Here is a 19,834-nt window from a genome sequence, read left to right as displayed (position 1 = left end):
ATCAGAAATGAAAGAGAGGAAATTACAACAGAAACCACAGAAATACAAAGTTTATAAGAAAATATGTGAAAAGCTATATGCCAACAAATTGGATAATCTGGAAGAAATGGATAATTCTTAGAATCATACAACCTTCAAAAACTGAATCAAGAAGAAATAGAGAATCTGAATAGACCAATCCCTAGTAAGGAGATCCAAACAGTAATCAAAAACCTCCCCAAAAAACAAAAGTCCAGGACAAGACAGCTTCCCTGGTGAATTCTACCAAACATTCAAAGAAGATTTAATACCTATCATTCTCAAACTCTTCCAAAAAATTTAAGAGGAGGGTATGCTTCCTAACTCATTCTATGAGGCCAACACTACCCTGATACCAAAACCAGACAAGGAAAACACAAAAAAGGAAAATTAGAGGTTAACATCACTGATGAACACAGACACAAAAATCCTCAACAAAATGGTAACAAATTGAATACAACATACATTAAAAAGATCATACACCATGAGGAAGTGAGATTTATTCCAGGGATGCAAGGATGGCTCAATATCCACAAATCAATCAACGGGATACAACCCAATAACAAAATTAAGGATAAAAAGCACATGAACATCTCAATAGACACAGAGAAAGCATTCAACAAGATATTGCATCAATTTATGATAAAAACTCTGAATAAAATGGGCATAGAAGGAAAATATCTCAATATAATAAAGGCCATATATGACAAACCCACAGCTAACATCATACTCAACAGTGAAAACTGAAAGTTATGCCTTTAAGAACAGGAACAAGGGGCCAGCCGCGTGGCCAAGTGGTTAAGTTTGTGTGCTCCATTTTGGTGGCCCAGGGTTTCACCAGTTTGGATCCTGGGCACGGAACTAGCACCACTCACCAAGCCATGCTGAGGTGGTGTCCCACATAGCAGAACCAGAAGGACCTACAACTAGAATATACAACTATGTACTGGGGGGCTTTAGCAGGGGGGGCGGGGCAGGAGGAGGTGGAGGAGGAGGAGGAGGAGGAGGGAACGAAGAAGAAGAAGAAGATTGGCAACAGAAGTTAGCTCAGGTACCAATCTTTAAAAAAAAAAAAAAGAACAGGAACAAGACAAGGATGCCCACTTTTGCCATTCTTATTTAACACCGTATTGGAAGTCCCAGCTAGAACAATCAGGCAAGAAAAAGAAATAAAAGGGATCCAAATGGGAAAGGAAGAAGTTAAACTGTCACTATTTGCAGATGACACGATTTTATATATGAAAAACCCTAAAGAATCCACCAAAAAGGAATTATAAATAATAAATTAATACAGTAAAGTTGCAGGGTACAAAATCGACATACAAAATCAGTTACATTTCTATACACTAACAACGAAATAGCAGAAAGAGAAATTAGGAATACGATCCCATTTACAAAAGCAAAAAAAATAAAATAAAATACCTAGGAATAAATTACACCAAAGAGGTGAAAGATCTGTACATTGAAAACCATAAGAAATCAAAGACACAAAGAAATGGAAAGATATTCTGTGCTCATGGATTGGAAGAATTAACATAGTTAAAATGTTCATACTACCGAGAGCAATCTACAGATTCAAAGTAATCCCTATCAAAGTCCCAATGACATTTTTCATGGAAATAGAATAAAGAATCCTAAAATTTATACGAGAAAACAAAAGATTCTAAGTAGTCAGAGCAATCCTGAGAAAAAAGAACAAAGCCGGAGGTATCACACCCCCTGATTTCAAAATATCTTACAAAGCTATAGTAATCAAAACAGCATGTACTGGTACAAAAACAGACACACGGATCAATGGAAAGGAATTGAGAGCCCAGAAATAAACCTACACATCTACAGACAGCTAATTTTCCACAAAGGAGCCAAGAACACACAATAAAAAGCAGTATGCTCTTTGACATCGGTCTTAGCAGTATTTTTTTCTTTAAAGACTGGCACCTGAGCTAACAGCTGTTGCCAATCTTTTTTTTTTTTTTTTTTTTTGCCTTTTCTCCCCAACTCCTCCCAGTACATAGTTGTATATTTTAGTTGTGGGTCCTTCTAGTCGTGGCATGTGGGACGCTGCCTCAGCGATGCCACGTCCGCGCCCAGGATCCAAACAAGTGAAACCCTGGGCCGCGAAAGTGGAGCACGCGAACTTAACCACTCGGCCTCGGGGCCAGCACCAGCAGCATCTTTTTTGAATACTATGTCTCACCAGGCAAGGTAAACAAAAGAAAAAATAAAGAAATGGGACTACATAAAACTAAAAATCTTCTGCACAGCAAAGGAAACCATCAACAAAACAAAAAGACAACCTGCCAATTAGGAGAAGATATTTGCAAATCATATATCCGATAAGGGGTTAATATCCAAAATATATAAAGAACTCATATAACTCAGCAATGAAAAGCCAAACAACCCAATTAAAAAATGGGCAGAGGATCTGAATAGACATTTTTCCAAAGAAGATATACAGATGGCCAACAGGCACATGAAAAGATATTCAACATCACTAATTATCAGGGAAATGCAAATCAAATCTACAATGAGATATCACCTCATGCCCAACAGAATGGCTATAATTAACAAGACGAGAAATAACAAGTGTTGAAGAGGATGTGGAGAAAAGGGAATCCTCGTACACCGCTGGTGGGAACGCAAACGGGTGCAGCCACTATGGAAAACAATATGGAGATTCTTCACAATATTAAGAATAGAACAACCACATGACCCAGCTATTCCACTTCTGCGTATTTAGCCGAAGAATAAAAAACCACAAATTTGAAAAGATATTTGCACACCTATATTCACTGCAGCATTATTCACAATACCCAAGACTTGGAAACAACCCAAGTGCCCATCAATGATGAATGGATAAAGATGTGGTATAGATACACGGTGAAATACTAATCCGCCATAAAAAGAAAGATGAAATCTTGCCATTTGCAACAACATGGATGACCTTGAGGGTATTATGCAAATTGAAATGTCAGCCGTCAAATACCCTATGATTTCAGTCATAAGAGGAAGATAAAAACAACAACAACAAACAAACACATAGATACAGAGATTAGATTGGTGGTTACCAGAGGAGAAGGGGGCAGGGAGGAGGGTGAAAGGGGTGATAGGACACATGTGTAAGATGAGGATGGTAATTAGTCTTTGGGTGGTGAACACGATGTGGTCTACACAGAAGCTGAAATATAATAAAGTACACCTGAAATTTATATAATGTTCTAAACCAGAGTTACCTCAATAAAAAATAAATTTAAAAAAAAGATTAAATCCGTAATAAATCTCCCCAACTACATTAATATTTTATTACAATCCTGTAAATAGTATAAATATAATCACAAAGATAAAGTGAAAAATCAAAAAGCTGGTAGCTAATAAGCACATAAGTAATTTTAAAAAGTGCCCTTAAATTACAAAGATTTTGACTACATTATAGGCTCAAATTAAAGACTATAAATAAAAATAATATCTAAGAAATACATGTAGTTAAATATATAATGTTCGTTATTCATTACTCATATTTCTACTTTTGATTGGGAGGGGCAAGGGAGAAAGAGAAGTTCAGCATGTGTTAAATGCTACTTACCCAAATATCTCTTCATGCTTTTTTCAAAGTCACTTGACACCTCCTCTATGAGACTCTCAAGGAGTTCTTCTCTGTTTTTTCCTTCCTTCAGAGACTCAGGTATCAGCATTAACATGTGATCCAGCCATTCCTGCTGAATAGGTACTATAGGGCTACTTTCTACACATTGCTTCAAATAAATATAGTTGAACTGAGAACGTAATAAGAAAAAATTAAATGTTCTAAATGGTGTAGCATTTTAAAGTAACTCCTGAGCTCTGTCATCTCAAGACAACGTTTTTTGAGAATAAAAATATTCTGACAAATAACATTTTCAGAATAAAAACATTTTATCCAAAAGTACAATCTACAAAGAAACCATTTTACATTTTTCTTTGTGATGAGTTCTCACCAAATTAATGTTCTTAGTATACTCCTCATTTTCTCAAGGCAAAATAAGGATCCTTTGTCTAACCTATATTCTTTCATTCAACAAATACTCATTAATTCAACAAATATTCAGACATTGTTCCAAACGCTGAGGATATAGTAGTACACAAAACAGACAAAGCCCCCACTCTCTTGGAGATTATATTCTGGTACAATAGCAGTATGATATAATTTCATAAATTTCACCACAACAATGAGTAGTCTGACAAAAATAGACATGAACAAATGGAAAGACAACACTTGATCTTGGTAAAGACATTTTAACATCATGAAAATTTCAGTTGTCCAAAAATTAATTTAATGGGGAAGACCAATAAAAATATTGACATACATTTTTATGGAACTAGACAAGTTGAGCCTAAAGTTCATGTGGAAAAATAAACATGCGAGAACAGCCAAGAAATCCCTGAGAAACAAAATCTACATGGTAGGCCTAACCCTAGAAGACATTAAAACTATAAAGTCTCTCTAGAACAGTGTGGTACAGGTGGATGAACAGATAGACTCGTGGAAAAAACCAGAAAGTCCAGAACTAGATTGAGTACACAGGAAAATTTAGCATACGATAAATGCTGAATCTCAAATCACTGGAGCAAAGGCAGAAGGTTTCAATAAACAGTTCTGGGACAACTGGCTAGCCATTTGGAAGAAGATAAATTTAGTCCACACCTTTCACCATTCACAAGAATAAATTCCAAATAGATCAGGAATTTAAATTAAACAATAAAACTATACAAAGACTAGAAAAATGGATAAATTCTTCTATAACCTGAGTATAGGGAAAAACTTTCTATGATTCTAATTTCACATAAAAAAGGGAAAAAATGATAGACAAATTCTGACTACATAAAAATAAAAATGCTTGCATGGCAAAAAAAAGTCACAATAAAAAGGTCAAAAGACAACTGACAACCTGGGAGAAAATATTTGCAACCTATATCTCAAATTGTAAAGAATGCTTAAAACTTTAGGGGATGGACGAAGTTTGAAGACATTGTGCTAAGTTAAATAAACCAATGACAAAAAACAAATAGTATATAACTCCACTTATATGAGGTATGCAGAGTAATCAGCTTCCTAGAAACAGAAAATAGAATGGTAGTTGCCAAGGACTAGGGGGAGAGGGAAACGGGGAGTTGTTGTTTAATGACTATAGAGTTTCAGTTTTGCAAGATGAAAAAGTTCTGGAGATTGGCTGCACAACAGTGTGAAAATACTTAACACTAAACTGTACCCTTAAAAATGGTTAAGAAGGTAAACTTTATGTTATGTGTATCTTACTACAATTTTTAAAATTTAGAGGAAAATAAGACCAAAAACCCAACAGAAAAATGGGCAGAAGATATGAATCAACATTTCACAATAAAAATTTTATTAAAATGGCCCTTAAACATATGAAAAGATATTTAATCTCACTCAAAATTAGAGACAGCAAATTTAAACTATGCTGAGAAATCATTTGTCACCTATCAGACTGACAAAAAATAAAACATATGACCCCCACATTCTGTGGTGAGACTATGGGGAAGCAAGAACTCTCATAAATTGTGAGTAGGAATGCAAATTGGCACAACTCTTTTGGGGAGAAATTTCACAACCTCTAATAAAACTACATATTGACCATATTGACCCAGAAGTCCCACTTTTAGAAATTGAAAATACACCTCTAACAGTATGAAAACACATGTACACAAGGTTATTCATTGCAGCAAAATATTGGAAGCATTTGAGAGTGGCTGAATAAACTATTATATATCCACACATTGGTGTTCTGTGCATCAATAAAAAAGAATGAGGAAGTCAAATCAACACGTTATACAACTTAAACTTACACAATGCTATACATCAATCATATCTCAATAAAGCTGGAAAAAAAAAGAAAGAAGATCTCTATAAACTAATACTCAGTGACTTCTAGGATATACTGTTAAGTTAAACAAAATGCAAAAGAACATTTATAGTATGGTGCATTGTGTGTAAGATAAAAGGGAAATAAGAAAATATTTCTATTACTTTATGAAAAATTAAACACTGGGAGGGTAAACTAGAAATTAATGAAATTGGTTATATAAAGGGAGTGGGTTTGAATGGGTAGAAAGTATGCGGGGATGGGAACAGGGTAGAAGGTATGGGAGAGGCTTCTCTGAGTATACCTTTTGGTGGAGTTCTGACTTTTAAACCATGCTATTGTTTCACATGTTCAAAATATAAGCAAAGAAAATCAATAAGGATGAGGGGAAGAAAGAAACTAAAAATGAAAAACAAATAGAAATAAATTAACCTAACTGGATTTTAAATTAATAACATAGCCACACTGAAAGGGGTGTGGAACTAACCAAAGTAACTTTTGAACATAGTATTTTGACTATACACCTTCAAGCAAAGTACAAAAAATTATAGAAAAATATTGAACTATAGAGAGTAGGTTTTTCATGGTGTTATGACTTAGCAATTTTACAACTGCTTATATGTATTCTAGGATTTAACAAAATAAGTATATATTGTGGTTCATAAAAGCCAGATTTCTCATTCTCAGAGAAAGGAGCTACAGATACAGAAAGAGGAAAGACTAGAATGAACCCTGTGATGTTGAATTGGAATAGGAGGCATTAGTATAAACTCACGGTTTCTTAAGATAGATAGGTAGATGACAGAAGGATGGGTGGCCGGGTGGATGGATAGATGGATGGATAGATAGATAGATAGATAGATAGATAGATAGATAGATAGATAGTTAGATAGATAGGATTGATAAATAAATTATTTCCTAGCTCTTTCTGTTGAGAGAGCCAAGAAATAATTACATCCAGTGTCAAGGAACACACATAACGCTCATATCATGGTTTTTAAACACCATACTCTACTAAAAAGAGCCAAGAATCCTTGGAGAAATGACTGATTTCAGGGTTAGAACAGGAAAAGTATAGGATAAGCCTAGAACATCTTATTGTATTAGAACATCAGAGCTCAAAGAATAAGCAAAAAAGGGATAAGTAAAAAAGAACTCAAGAGTCAACCAGAAAGGCTCCCACTGGCAAATCTGGGACAATTAAACATAAAAATCAACAATAATTATAACACATTATAACTCAATGGCTAAAATAAGACTCCATAGCCCATACTGATATAAATACATACATACATACATAGAACGGATGAAGTTCTTCCTTACTACAAATTCCAAGTAAAAAATGTACAAGGAATGATGGAAAAATTACTATTTGGCAACCACCATAGTAATTCTTGTTTTAAGCAAGATGTTAACATTACGGGAATAGTTAAAACATATAGGGTAATTCTTTGTACTCTTTTTATGTTTTTTTCTGTAAGTCTGGAATTAACTCAAAATAAAAAGTTTTTTTAAAAAACAAATGGCCTAATTGGACATTTTTTCTTTTGTCTCTTACTTAAATTTTTTTTTTCAATTAGTTGCTTCCTCCAAAATTCTTCCAGAGGGTCATTTTCTATGTCAACTCCATTAATGTGCTGCTCAATCTTAAAAGTCCTGTGATGGTTCCCAATTCTTCACTGTATCAATGGACTGACATCTGTCTAGAAATGAACTTGATCTCCTCCACCCTCTTTCTCTTCCCTACCTCCTTAGGTGATCTCATCTAGTCCCATGACTATAAATATCATTTATATATGTCAATAGGTCCTAAATCTATTTCTCTAAAACTGAGCTCTTCCTGAACTCTCTAGAACAGCCAAATGAGACCTCTCCATCTCCCCTGCTCCTAGTCTGTTCCTTCTTCAGTCTTAGCTATCTCAATAAACAGCACCAATTACCCTGTAAAATCAGGCTAAAACCCTAGAGTCATCCTTGGTTCCTCCACATCCAATATGTCAGCAAGTCCTATCATTTCTACATCCAGAATACATCCTAAATCTATCAATTTCTTCTAGCTTTATTACTATCACTCTAGTCTAAACTACAATCATCTCTCACCTAGATTGCTGTCTTCTACAACTAACTGGCTCTTCCTGCTTTTTACTCTTGCCCTGGCCACAATCCACTCTCTAAAGTGTCAACGTGGTTTTTCTCATGTCACTGTCAAGTGGTTTTTTATCATTAAATCATAAATCAAATTATAATACTCCCATGAGTAGAATCTTCCAATGACTTCCCACTGCACTTTGAAAAAAATCCAAACTTCTTACCATAGCCTACAAGGCCCTCACAATCTGTCCCCTGACTCCCCCTTCAATTCACTTTATACCCTCCCATGAGCTAAGTCAGTATGCTCAAGTTAGGCTGGTCTTCTTTCAGTTCCTGGAATATAACAAATTTTTTTCTCTTTCGGGGATTTTAAACTTAGCTGTTATTTTTGTTGGGAAATTCTCAACCCCACATCTTCTCACTGCTGGTTCCTTCCTATTATTCAGGTCTCAAAATATTACCACCTCAGGGATGCCGTCTCCAATCACCCATTATATGCGGCCTCACTCCCTCACCAGTCCCTCTCTATCAAAATACCTGTAATTCCTTCATAGTACTTATCACAATTATTTTAGTTATTTATTTGTTTACTTGATTACTGTATGTCTTCCCCTTTAGAGTTTAAGCTCCATAAGGGCAAAAACTATGTTCATCTCGTTCATCAATCTTCAGTATCTAGCACAGGATGAATAAATCAACATTTATTAAGTATCTCATGAATAAATGAATTCATTACGGACAAGGAAGATATTTTCTCAATCCCCTAAATCTACAGCACTTCTATAAAGTAGGTCAGGGTCAAGCTCTGAAATACATAAAAAACTAAGCATGAATAAAATTATTACATGACTACATAGTGACAGGAAGTTTGAAATTCATTATTCCAATTACGCATCCTTAACTTACACCTTTTGTGTTCTAACTCTTTCATCTCCTAAAATAAAAATATATGTTATATGTCAATTATATCTATCTATCTATCTATCTATCTATCTATCTATCTATCTATATTTGACCCTTAGAATTGAAGTATGTATTCTTCGTTTAGCAAAAAGATATCCATCTATTCTGGGTGAAACTATGTGCTTTCAAAGTCTTTTTTGAAAACTTCCTATTTTATGCCCTCACTGTAGTCTCTTCATACTTCTATCACAACATCTGTTATATTGTACTAAACTGAAGTGTTTCTATTTATTCATTCATCAAGCATTTATTGAGTATCCACTACTGGTACTCAACACCATAGCTGCTAAAGATACAGAGATGATTAGGAAGCAATTCCTAGCATCAAGACTAGGAAACAGACCACTTTAATACATAAAAAGATCAACAGAGGGGCCAGCCCCATGGCGGAGTGGTTGGGTCTGGCATGCTCTGCTTTGGTGGTTCGGGTTCATTGGTTCAGATCTCAGAGGCAGACCTACACCACTTGTCAAACCACGCTGTGGTGCCAACCCACATACAAAATAGAGGAAAATTAGCACAGATGTTAGCTCAGGGCTAATCTTCCTCAAGAAAAAAAAAAAGAGGAAGATTGGCAACAGATGTTAGCTCGGAGCAAATCTTTCTCACCAAAAAACAAAAAAAGAGGATCAACAGAATACCTAAAACAATGTGCTAAGTAAAATAATAAAAATGAACAGAAATTCTTGGAGCAAAAAGGAAGTCATATATCTCAACCCATAGGAAAAGGGTAAGTCTTCCTGGGGGTGATGACTGAGCTGAATCAGAGACAGCCAGGTACAAGGAAGCATAGAGGGTGAGGACATATGCCAGGCAAAAGCAGCGAGGTGAGAAATGTCATATATTCTCAAAGATTAATAAGCAAGTCTGTGTTGGTGAAGCACAAAGTATGATACAGAGCATGGTGAGAGGAGAATTTGGAGAATAGGCAGGGGTCATATTACAGAAAGCCTTGCATGCCACATTGAGCTTTAATTCTATAGGTTATGGGAAGCCACTGATGGCTACTGTAGTCAAGGGAAGAGATGAAGGCCTGATCTAAGGCTAAGACAAGAAGAGAACTGATTGGAGAAATATTCACAGCACTTGGGGACCAACTGCATGGCAGATGGGTAGTTAGGGAGGGAGAAAAAGAAGTCAAGACTCAGATGTTTTAAGCATGAGTGACTGGATAGATGGTGATAACAACAACTAGAATAGAGAATAAAGAGGAAGAGGAGTCTTATGAAGGAAGCTAATGAGTTCTTTTTTTTGACAAATTGAATTTGACATATTTATGCATAAAAATCTCTGGGAGTCATCAATTTATGGAAGGTAGTTGAAATCAGAAAAGGAGAGAACAATCCAGGGAGATTCAAGGAAAGGCAGGCCACAGTCAGGCAGGGAAGAGAAATCCATGAAGATGACAGAGGAATAATTGTTAGAAGACCAGAAGAATAAATATAAGGGAATAAAAAGGAAATGAATGGTCAGCAATGCCAAAAACCAGCTAGAATTGTCACTATTTTTTATTTTAGCCATTCTAATGGGTCTGTAGTAATAAGTCATCATGGTTTTAATTTGCATTTCCCTAAAGACTAATGATGTTGAAATCTTTCATATGCTTATTTGCCATCCATCTGTCCTCTGGTAAAATGTCTATTCATGTCTTTTATCCATTTTATATTTGGATTGCTTGTCTTTATTGTTTACTGTAGAGTGTTGAGAGTTCTTCATATATCCTACATACAAGTCCTTTGGTGGATATGTGATTTGTGAATATTTCCTTCCAGTGTGTAGCTTCTCTTTTCATTCTCTTAGGATCTTTCACTGAGCAATAGTTTCTAATTTTGATGAAATAATTTATTGGGTTTTTTTTCTTTTAAGGATTGTGCCTTTTGGTGGCATGTCTAAGAACTCTTTGTCTAGCCCTTGGTTTTCTTCTAAAATTTTTATAGCTTTACATTTCTCCTGTGTTTTCTTCTAAAAGTTTTTTAATAATTTTATATTTTACATTTAAATCTATGATAAATTTTTAGCTAATTTTTGTACAAGGTGCAAGGATTAGTCTGAAGTTTGGGGGTTTTTTGTTGTTGTTGATTTGTTTTGTTTTTTTATGGATGTCCAATTGCTCTACCTCATTTGTTGAAAAGACTAGCCTTCCTCCATTGAATTGATTTTTGCATCTTTGTCAAAAACCAATTGGGTGTACTTGTGTGGGTCTATTTCTGGGTCATCTATTCCGTTCCACTGATCCATGTGTCTAATTACTTAATACTAAAAAGGTTTTTAAAAAGTCAACTGGAAGTCTATTGAGAGAAGCAATGAAAAAATATCCTTTAGATTTGGAAATTAGTGGTCACTGGTGACATTAATGACAAAGTGGTGAACAGGTATACTGGGAGCAAAAAAGAAGTCATGTATCCAAACCCACAGGAGTAGGGTAAGGCTTCCCAGAAGCCAGAATGCCAAAAGCAATGGGTTCAGGAGTGAATGACTGTTTTCATGCTCAGCTACCTATTTTTATTTATTTTTTATTTTTTTAGGAAGATTAGCCCTGAGCTAACATCTGCTGCCAATCCTCCTCTTTTTGCTGAGGAAGCCTGGCCCTGAGCTAACATCCACGCCCATTTTCCTCTACTTTATATGTGGGACACCTGCCACAGCATGGCTTGCTGAGTGGTGCCATGTCTGCACCCAGGATCCGAACCAGCGAACCCCAGGCCACCCGAAGTGGAATGTGCGAACTTAACCGCTGCGCCGCCGGCTGGCCCCTCAGCTACCTATTTTTAGATTGCAAGACACTAGAAGGCAAGAACTGTGGAGGAAGAGTGAGGATGCTAAACACATACACACAAACATGTCTTGCAATTCACCAGTCACATAAAATATTTACAAATATTTTAGGATTATTTTGTATCAATTCTTACACCTAGTAAAGAGGCAAATTCACAGCCAAAGTTTCCAGAAAAGTTGGGAGGCAGAGAGAGGAGGAAGAGTAGTTTAAAAAAACAAAAAACTTGGAGAACCTAAAATGAGGTTCTTCCAAAGATCCTCAGTCCATAGGGAGGCATCCTCAGCCCTCTATCCCCAAAGGAAACTTTAAGGAACTTGGAAACCCTGTGCCCCCATCTGAGAACATGCTACATAAATTCCTCTTTTAAGTAATCAGCTTCACAAGTTTCCATGTCCTTTGCTGTTAAGTTTTCATCTTTCCACCAATCATATGACAACAGTCCCATGTTGTCACCCATGCAGTCTTTTTTCTTTTTAAAGCATCTAGCATGTGGCTAGCACACAATCGATTCTCAATAAGTAATTATCATTATATCAATATTAGGACAATAAAAAGGGAGATGCATTTCCTTTATAACTGCCACTTTGAACATTTTTTTCCATTTGTTAGGAGTAAGAACTAAAATATTTATAACTAATCCTCAAATAAGGAATGGTAACAAAAATATAACTCTTAAAACCCATATTGTCATCCATGACATGCTTGTTCCTTTGGGCAGAGAAAATAAAAACCTCAGTTTTTAAATGTCATTCCTTTCTAGAATGAGACTTAGCAGGTATTCTTAGAAGAACCTACTTTGTAATAATTTCTTTGAAATTTCAAAACAAGAAATATAAAAAATTGAACTCACTCCTTTCTTTTTAATTTCACTGGTCATCTGTCAAAAGCAAACAAATGAGAAATGATTAAATGGAAATTTTTAAGTAATTTAAATTGTTTTAATTAAAAATATAAAAAAATATGTAAATATATGTAAAAATATAAAATATATGTATTATTCTTTTTAAAATAAGAATTATATTGAGATTGACTCAAAATTATTAAGAATTGAAATATCATAAGGATAAAGTTTTTAAAGAGAAAATATAAACTTACAGTTGGAGGATAATCTGGCTCTGGTGATGAAGGTATTCTTTTACTCAGTGTTCTGTCTATATTTCTTTTGGCTCCATCAATTCTGAAATTTATAGTTATAAAAATGTATGACTCTTGAATATAACATTAGGATATATTATTAAAACATTATAATTTGAACACTTTTTCAACTATACTTAAAGAAGAGATATTCAAGAATTCTTTCTTTCTGAATTTTCTGAGAAACAAATCCCAATAGCCATTATCAAGGAGACCTTAATTTTCAAGTTATTCATGTGTAATTTAAAAGGATGAGACTAAAAATAAAAATCAAATTTTGTCAATTATAACTTGACAATTTTAAAATTAATCCTGACATATAGTGGGCCATTCTATGTATTCTCTCTGTTCAAATGCCACCTTATCAGAAAAGCCTTCCCTTACCACTTATATTAAGCAGCACTTCCTTCACTATCCATCCCTTTTACCTTCACTTAGCCTGTTTCATAGCATTTACCACCATTTGATATATTACATGTTGTAGACTGCTTTATTCATTACCTTATCCCCAATGCCCAGAACAGTACCTAGCACATAGTAGGGGCTCAATAAACAGTTCTGAATGTAGGAATTTATCATCCATAAAATATAATTTCCTCTTTAAGTAAAGTTATACCATCACATAATCCATTCATCTGTCACCAAATATTTATTGAATGCTTATATTATGCAAGATACTCGGTTAGGTTTTATTAAAATACAGCAGCAACAAATCTCAAGGAATTTATAAACTAAAAGAGTGAGAAGATAAAAAACAGAGTGCCATATGAAAGGTATGGATCCTGATGGTTCAGAGGAGAGACAAGTTCACTCCCACCTGGAGGTATCTATGAAGGCTGTGTGAACAAGTTAGCATTTGCAATGAGCTTTAAATGAAGAAGAGAATTTCAGGTTGAGATGTGGTTTTCCTGGGTAGATGGATCTGAAAAAATAAAGACCCTGGGAAACAAGAAGGCAAGGGAATGATCAAAGGAAAAGACAAGGAGTAGGGAGTTGTCCAGTTTCCCAGAGTCTACGGGACCAGATGGAGATAAGTTTGGAGAAGTGGACTGGAATACCCAGCTAAGAGCCTCAAATAGCAAGCTTTTTTATTCAATAGACAATGGGGAGTGACTGAGAGTTTCTGAGCACAGGAACATTTTTAGGAAGACAAATCTACAAGTTGGTAAAGGCTAAATACACTGGAAGAAATGACCAAAGGAGAGAGTACCTAAGAAAAAGAAAAGAGACCTGAGAAAGAAGATTGGATGATGCAAAGCATGACAGGAATGAAGAAAAGTTGAAGGAGGCAAAGGAGATTTGGTCAGAGAGGTAAGAGGAGAAGCAAAAGAAATTTCAGGGAAAAGATGGCCACTGGAATAATAAAAGCATAGACTGGTACTCTCCATAAAGTTAATGACCATGTCTGTTTTGCACACTGCTCTATCCACACTATATAGATAGCATCCATCAAGGTCAATAAATATCTGTGGAATGAATGATCAGAATAGTGGATTTGGAAAAAAACTCACATGTCTAGTTCAGTACCTTAATTGATACATGAATACTCTCAAAAATATCAAGTTGTACCCTGGGATAGGTGAGGGTGAGGGGGGATGGCATTCATCATTTTCTGAGGTATCCCAATTTACTGTCAGCTAATTCATATCCTTAGAAACAAATTCCTTATACTGAGTTGTATCCTTGTAACTTCCATTCCCTGGAGCTATATACAAAAAGTCATATTCCTCTTCTATGTTACCCTTCCAAAACTTAATGATACCTATCCAGTTCCTTCAACTATTCCCCTCAATAAGTTAGCATTTATGATGACCTTATTATGTTCTAGGCATTGGCTTAAGAATTTTATATGCATGGACCTCATTTAACTCTCACAAAAATCCTAAGAGGTAAGCACTATTCTTATCTCCATCTTATAGATATAGGAAGGTGAAGATAAGTAAAGTTACTTGACTTGCCAAATTCACATGGCTAATAAGCTGCAGAGATGGGATACGAATTCATGCCTGTCTGATGCCAGAGTCTATACTCTCACTCATTAAGTGAATTAGCTTCTTTCAAATGAAGTAGTTTTAAAATTCGTCACTCTTCTTTCTAGCTACTATGGTTTATCGATGTCCCTCTTAAAGTGTGATCCCAGAATTCCAGAGTTGTTTGACCAGTGCAGAGTGAAAATTTTCTCTCCCCTATTCTAGACATTCTACATTTATTAAAGCAGCGTAAAACTGAATTCGCTTTGTTTGAGTAGCAACATTTTCCTGCTGAATCTTTCTGAGCCCAACTAAATTAAAATTCCAAAGAGTTTTTCACATAAAGTAAAAACTGTGCCTGGAATATCCTCCTTCCTCTCTTTTTTTTTGTTAATCATCAAGGCCCAGGCCAGACTTCCCTTCACGCGTCATTATCTCCATCAACAACCCAGCTCTCAGTGATGGATACTTTCAAGGAATTTGCCTTATACTTTGGTATGCTAGTTGGCACCAGTTGGCTTGCACTGCAGTTATCCCAATATAAATATGCCTGACTTTCTTGATCTCTTTTTATATAAATGCCACCCTTGAATACAGCAACAATTTTCTGGAGCATGGCTATAAATAAAAAGAACCGAGAAGAACATAAGAGTGAGCCTTTTCGCACTCTGTTTTTGCTTTGCATGTTAAATATCAAGAATAAATAAACACACAAAAACTAAATAATTTCAAAGGACTGTGTGAGAGGCTATGTGCCATAAGAAGAGAAAGGCTAGTTTGAATCAAGAGGGAGGTAGTGACCACGGAAGAAGTGGCTCATTCCTGGGACTCTGGAAAGCTACACAATGATTTTGGCTCAGCCGAGTGTTCCCAGGAACTGATTCCAGGAGGAGATCCAATTCTGCCCACGACTCCTTACATCCTACCTTACCCCTGGAAGTCTCACTATCCACAGACCTCACTCTGCCTTGGAAACAGGCAAGTCCACACTCCTATTGCCTAACATGTAGAGGTAGCAAGGGACAGAGAATCACAAAATCCATGGCCACCCAGAAAAACGTGTTTCTGGTATAAAAACCTTTATTTCCAAAGGCATTTTTCTCAAACAAAACATATGACAATTCTAATCTCAGTATTAATACAGCACTCTGCTTCAGGTAATTTTGAGGCAGTATTTTTTATTAAGCACCCAAATGAGAGAGGTACTACTTGCAGATCTGTATGAAACACAATAAGAGATAAAGTTCCTCCTTAAAAAGATTCTTTCATTCGCTCATTCACTCACCAAGAATAACATGCCAGAATGTGTTTTGTGTTGAGATCTCTGCCCTTAAGCATGTCAAAGTAGAAAAGAACGACAACTAAGAAAATAAATGACAACACATTGTGTTACAACATGCTCTGTTCTCTCTGCTTAAGACATCCTGCTCTTCTGCTCTTCCTTCTGCCTCCTCTCAATTTTTTTTCTCTCTCCCTAGGTGATTTCAACTATTCCCCATAGCTTTAAAAATCATCTACATTCTGCTGACCCCTAAATTTGTATCTTTAGCCTAGACGTCTTCTCTTATAAGTCCAACTGCCTACTTAACATATTTCCCCTTAAATGTCACATAGCCACCTCAACTCCGAAAGAGAATTACTGCCTTTTATTCCTCTCATCTCCTGGACTTCCAATTCTCTATAAATACAGACACTGTCATCCACCTGGTTACCAAAGCCAATCCAACAGAAAGTCCCATCGACTCTGGATCCAAAACACATCCCTTTAAATCTATTTCTCTCCTCCTCCACTGTCTCCAGTCTGTCTCCAACCACCGATGCTACTTCCAAAGCATCCTGCCTGGTCTCCTTGCTTCCTTCTATTCTTGTCCTCTTCCCCTCCTCCTCAGTCTATTTCTAATAGCCAGAGTGATGGTTTTTAAACCTAAGTTGGATTTCACGTCATTTCCCAGTTTAAAACATTCAGTGGCTTCCATTGCACTTAAAATAGAATCTGAATTCCTTATCATGGCCTACAAAGCCTTTCACAATCCCCCCACCTTTCTCTCCACCTTCGCCTGATACCACTCTTCCCCAGGCTCCTGATACTCCAGTGACATGGGCCTTCGTCAATTCCTAGAGCACACTAAAAGCATTCAGATTTGAAAGCTTTCATGCTTGCTATTTTCTTTGCTAGAGTGCTGCTCCCATGTTTATTTAAGCGATGTGCTTCTTATTCTTTAGATCTCTACTTAAACATCAACTCCACAGGCCTTTCCTGCAATGTTCCTAGGAACATCTTCCCTGTCACTCTCTATCCCACTATCTTATTTCTTCATAGTACTCATCATCATTTAAAAGGTTAACATACTCTTTTTTTTTTTAAACATGTTTACTGTCTGTCTCCTCCCACTAGAATATAAGCTTTTTTTTTAATATTGGCACCTGAGCTAACATCTGTTGCCAATCTTTTCTGCTTCTTCTTCTCCCCAAAGCCCCCCAGTACATAGTTGTACATTCTAGTTGTAGGTCCTTCTAGTTCTGCTATGTGGGACACCACTTCAGCGTGGCTTGATGAGCGGTGCTAGGTCCTAGCTCAGGATCTGAACCAGTGAAACCTGAGCCCCAAAGCTGAGTGCCCTAACTTAACCACTGGGCCACCGGCCGGCCCAACATAAGCTTCTTAAAGACACAGTGCTTTCTATTGTGTTCTCTATGGTCTCCCCAGTAACACGTGTCTGTGTAACAGTAGGTACTTAATATCTGATAAATTGACTGATGTGAGAGAAATACGTAGAAAGAGTTAAAGCTGCAGGAAGGAGATTAGGAGAAGGCTTTTCAGAAGAAGTGATCCATAAACTAAGCATGGGAGAACTAGTATAGATATGCAGGCAGACAAATATTTTTCAGTGAAGGAAATTGCAGAGAGCAATTGTGAAATTTATTTTTCACTAAACTGTGAAAAATATATTCACAGAACTGCAAGTAGTTCAACATGGCAATGTGAGATAAGGGAAGGTTTTGGAGTAAGAACAATATGTAACTCCTAGGGAACTCCCTTCTCTATTCTCTAAGTCTACTGAAACATTGAGTAGAGTCTTAGAAATGGAGAGGATAAAGATCTCCAATAATACATATAATGACATTAGTTAACATATCTTATAAATTTGGTTTTAAGTATGATTAGATGATTGACAGACTAATAAAAATATAAATCTAAAAAAGTTATATGATTGGGGCCAGCCCCAAGGCTGAAGTGGCTAAGGTTCCACACTCTCCACTTCGGTGATTTGGGTTTGCAGATTCAGATTCCGGGTGCAGATCTACTCCACTCCTCCGCCATGCTGTGAAGGCATCCCAAGTATAAAGTAGACGAAGACTGGCACAGATGTTAGCTCAGGGCTAATCTTCCTCAAGCAAAAAAAGAGGAGAATTGGCAACGAATGTTAGCTCAGGCAAATCTTCCTCACAAGAAAAAAAAGAGGGGACCAGCCCCATTGCCAAGTGGTTAAGTTCGCTTGCTCCGCTTTGGCGGTGCAGGGTTTTGCTGGTTTGGATCCTGGGCATGGACATGGCACTGTTTGTCAGCCCATGCTGAGGTGGTGTCCCACATGCCACAACTGGAAGGACCCACAACTAAACAAATAAAACTATGTACTGGGGGGCTCTGGGGAGAAAAAGGAAAAATTAAAAAGAAATCTAAAAAAAAAAAGAAAAAATGTTATATGATTAACAGACCCATTTATTTGTAAGTAAAGTAAAATTAGCACAAATTTAAATTATTAAACTAGCAACAATATGATCATCAACAATGGAACAGACAGTAAAACACAGTCTGTTGTAAAAATATGTATAAGTAAGGCAGACCAAGAAGGGAAAGAGAATGCAGAAAGAGAAGCAGAAATCCACCATAGAGAAATTCCCCATTTTATAATTCAATGCTAGGTTGGCATCTTACAGATGAGATCAATGTCTTTTTCTCCTTATTTATGTCCAGAGCCTACCCACGTCAACTACCTAGGAAATTCTCAGTAATTGCCGAATTGAACCAAACCATCCTTATCACAGCTTTTGGAACTGGTACCTAAATTAGCTTTAATTTCCATCAAATTGAAGGGGGGAAGGGCAAGATGTTGGACTATATTTTCTTTTGTATAGAAAAAATTTTAAGTCCAAGAGTTTCACGATATGTTATTAAGAATTTGTTCAAATGCAATGCTGTTTGTGGAGGCCCAATTACTTGGTTTTACTTTCAGGGACCAGTATGGTTATAACACATTGAGAGGAGGAATAGTGTGGTGCTTAAAGATGTGAACTCTAGGGTCTGTCCCCACGGCCAAGTGGTTAAGTTCGCGTGCTCCACTTCAGAGGCCCAGGGTTTTGCAGGTCCAGATCCTGGAGGCAGACATGGCACCACTCATCAGGCCACGCTGAGGTGGCATCCCACATGCCACAACCAGAAGGACCTACAACTAGAATAAGCAACTATGTACTGGGGGACTTTGGGGAGAAAAAGCAGAAAAAAAAAAACAAAAAAAAGAAGATTGACAACAGATGTTAGCTCAAGGCCCAATCTTTAAAAAAACACAAGAGGGGCCGGCCTGATAGTGCAGTGGTTAAGTTCGCATGTTCCGCTTCAGCAGCCCAGGGTCCGTTAGTTCGGATCCTGGGTGTGGACATGGCACCGCTCATCAAGCCATGCTGAGGCAGGCATCCCACATATAAAGTAGAGGAAGACAGGCACCGATTTTAGCTCAGGGCCAGTCTTCCTCAGCAAAAAGAGGAGGATTGGCAGTAGATGTTAGCTCAGGGCTGATCTTCCTCCAAAAAAAAAAGATATGGGGGCTGGCCCCGTGGCCGAGTGGTTAAGTTCGCGCGCTCCGCTGCAGGCGGCCCAGTGTTTCGTTAGTTCGAATCCTGGGCGCGGACATGGCACTGCTCATCAAACCACGCTGAGGCAGCGTCCCACATGCCACAACTAGAAGGACCCACAACGAAGAATACACAACTATGTACCGGAGGGCTTTGGGGAGAAAAAAAGG

The 19,834-nt window shown here is 36.8% G+C and overlaps 1 protein-coding gene across 3 annotated transcripts in view; it reads right to left on the bottom strand.

The window, feature by feature from the left end:
- DNAH12 (dynein axonemal heavy chain 12) overlaps positions 1-19,834 on the bottom strand; it is a 213,721-nt gene that overhangs the window by 184,221 nt on the left and 9,666 nt on the right. For all 3 annotated transcript variants that reach the window (XM_070574868.1, XM_070574869.1, XM_070574870.1), the window contains 3 exons: positions 12,805-12,886; positions 12,560-12,586; positions 3,602-3,791 (listed from right to left, as the gene is read on the bottom strand). In XM_070574868.1, coding sequence (XP_070430969.1) covers positions 3,602-3,791; positions 12,560-12,586; positions 12,805-12,886 — 299 coding nt within the window. The remainder of the gene's footprint in view (positions 1-3,601; positions 3,792-12,559; positions 12,587-12,804; positions 12,887-19,834) is intronic.

This window comes from Equus przewalskii, chromosome 15 (assembly GCF_037783145.1).
Source record: "Equus przewalskii isolate Varuska chromosome 15, EquPr2, whole genome shotgun sequence".
NCBI lineage: Eukaryota > Metazoa > Chordata > Mammalia > Perissodactyla > Equidae > Equus > Equus przewalskii.
The sequence above is the reverse complement of the archived record's forward strand: the minus strand, read 5'-3'. Positions and strand labels throughout refer to the sequence as shown.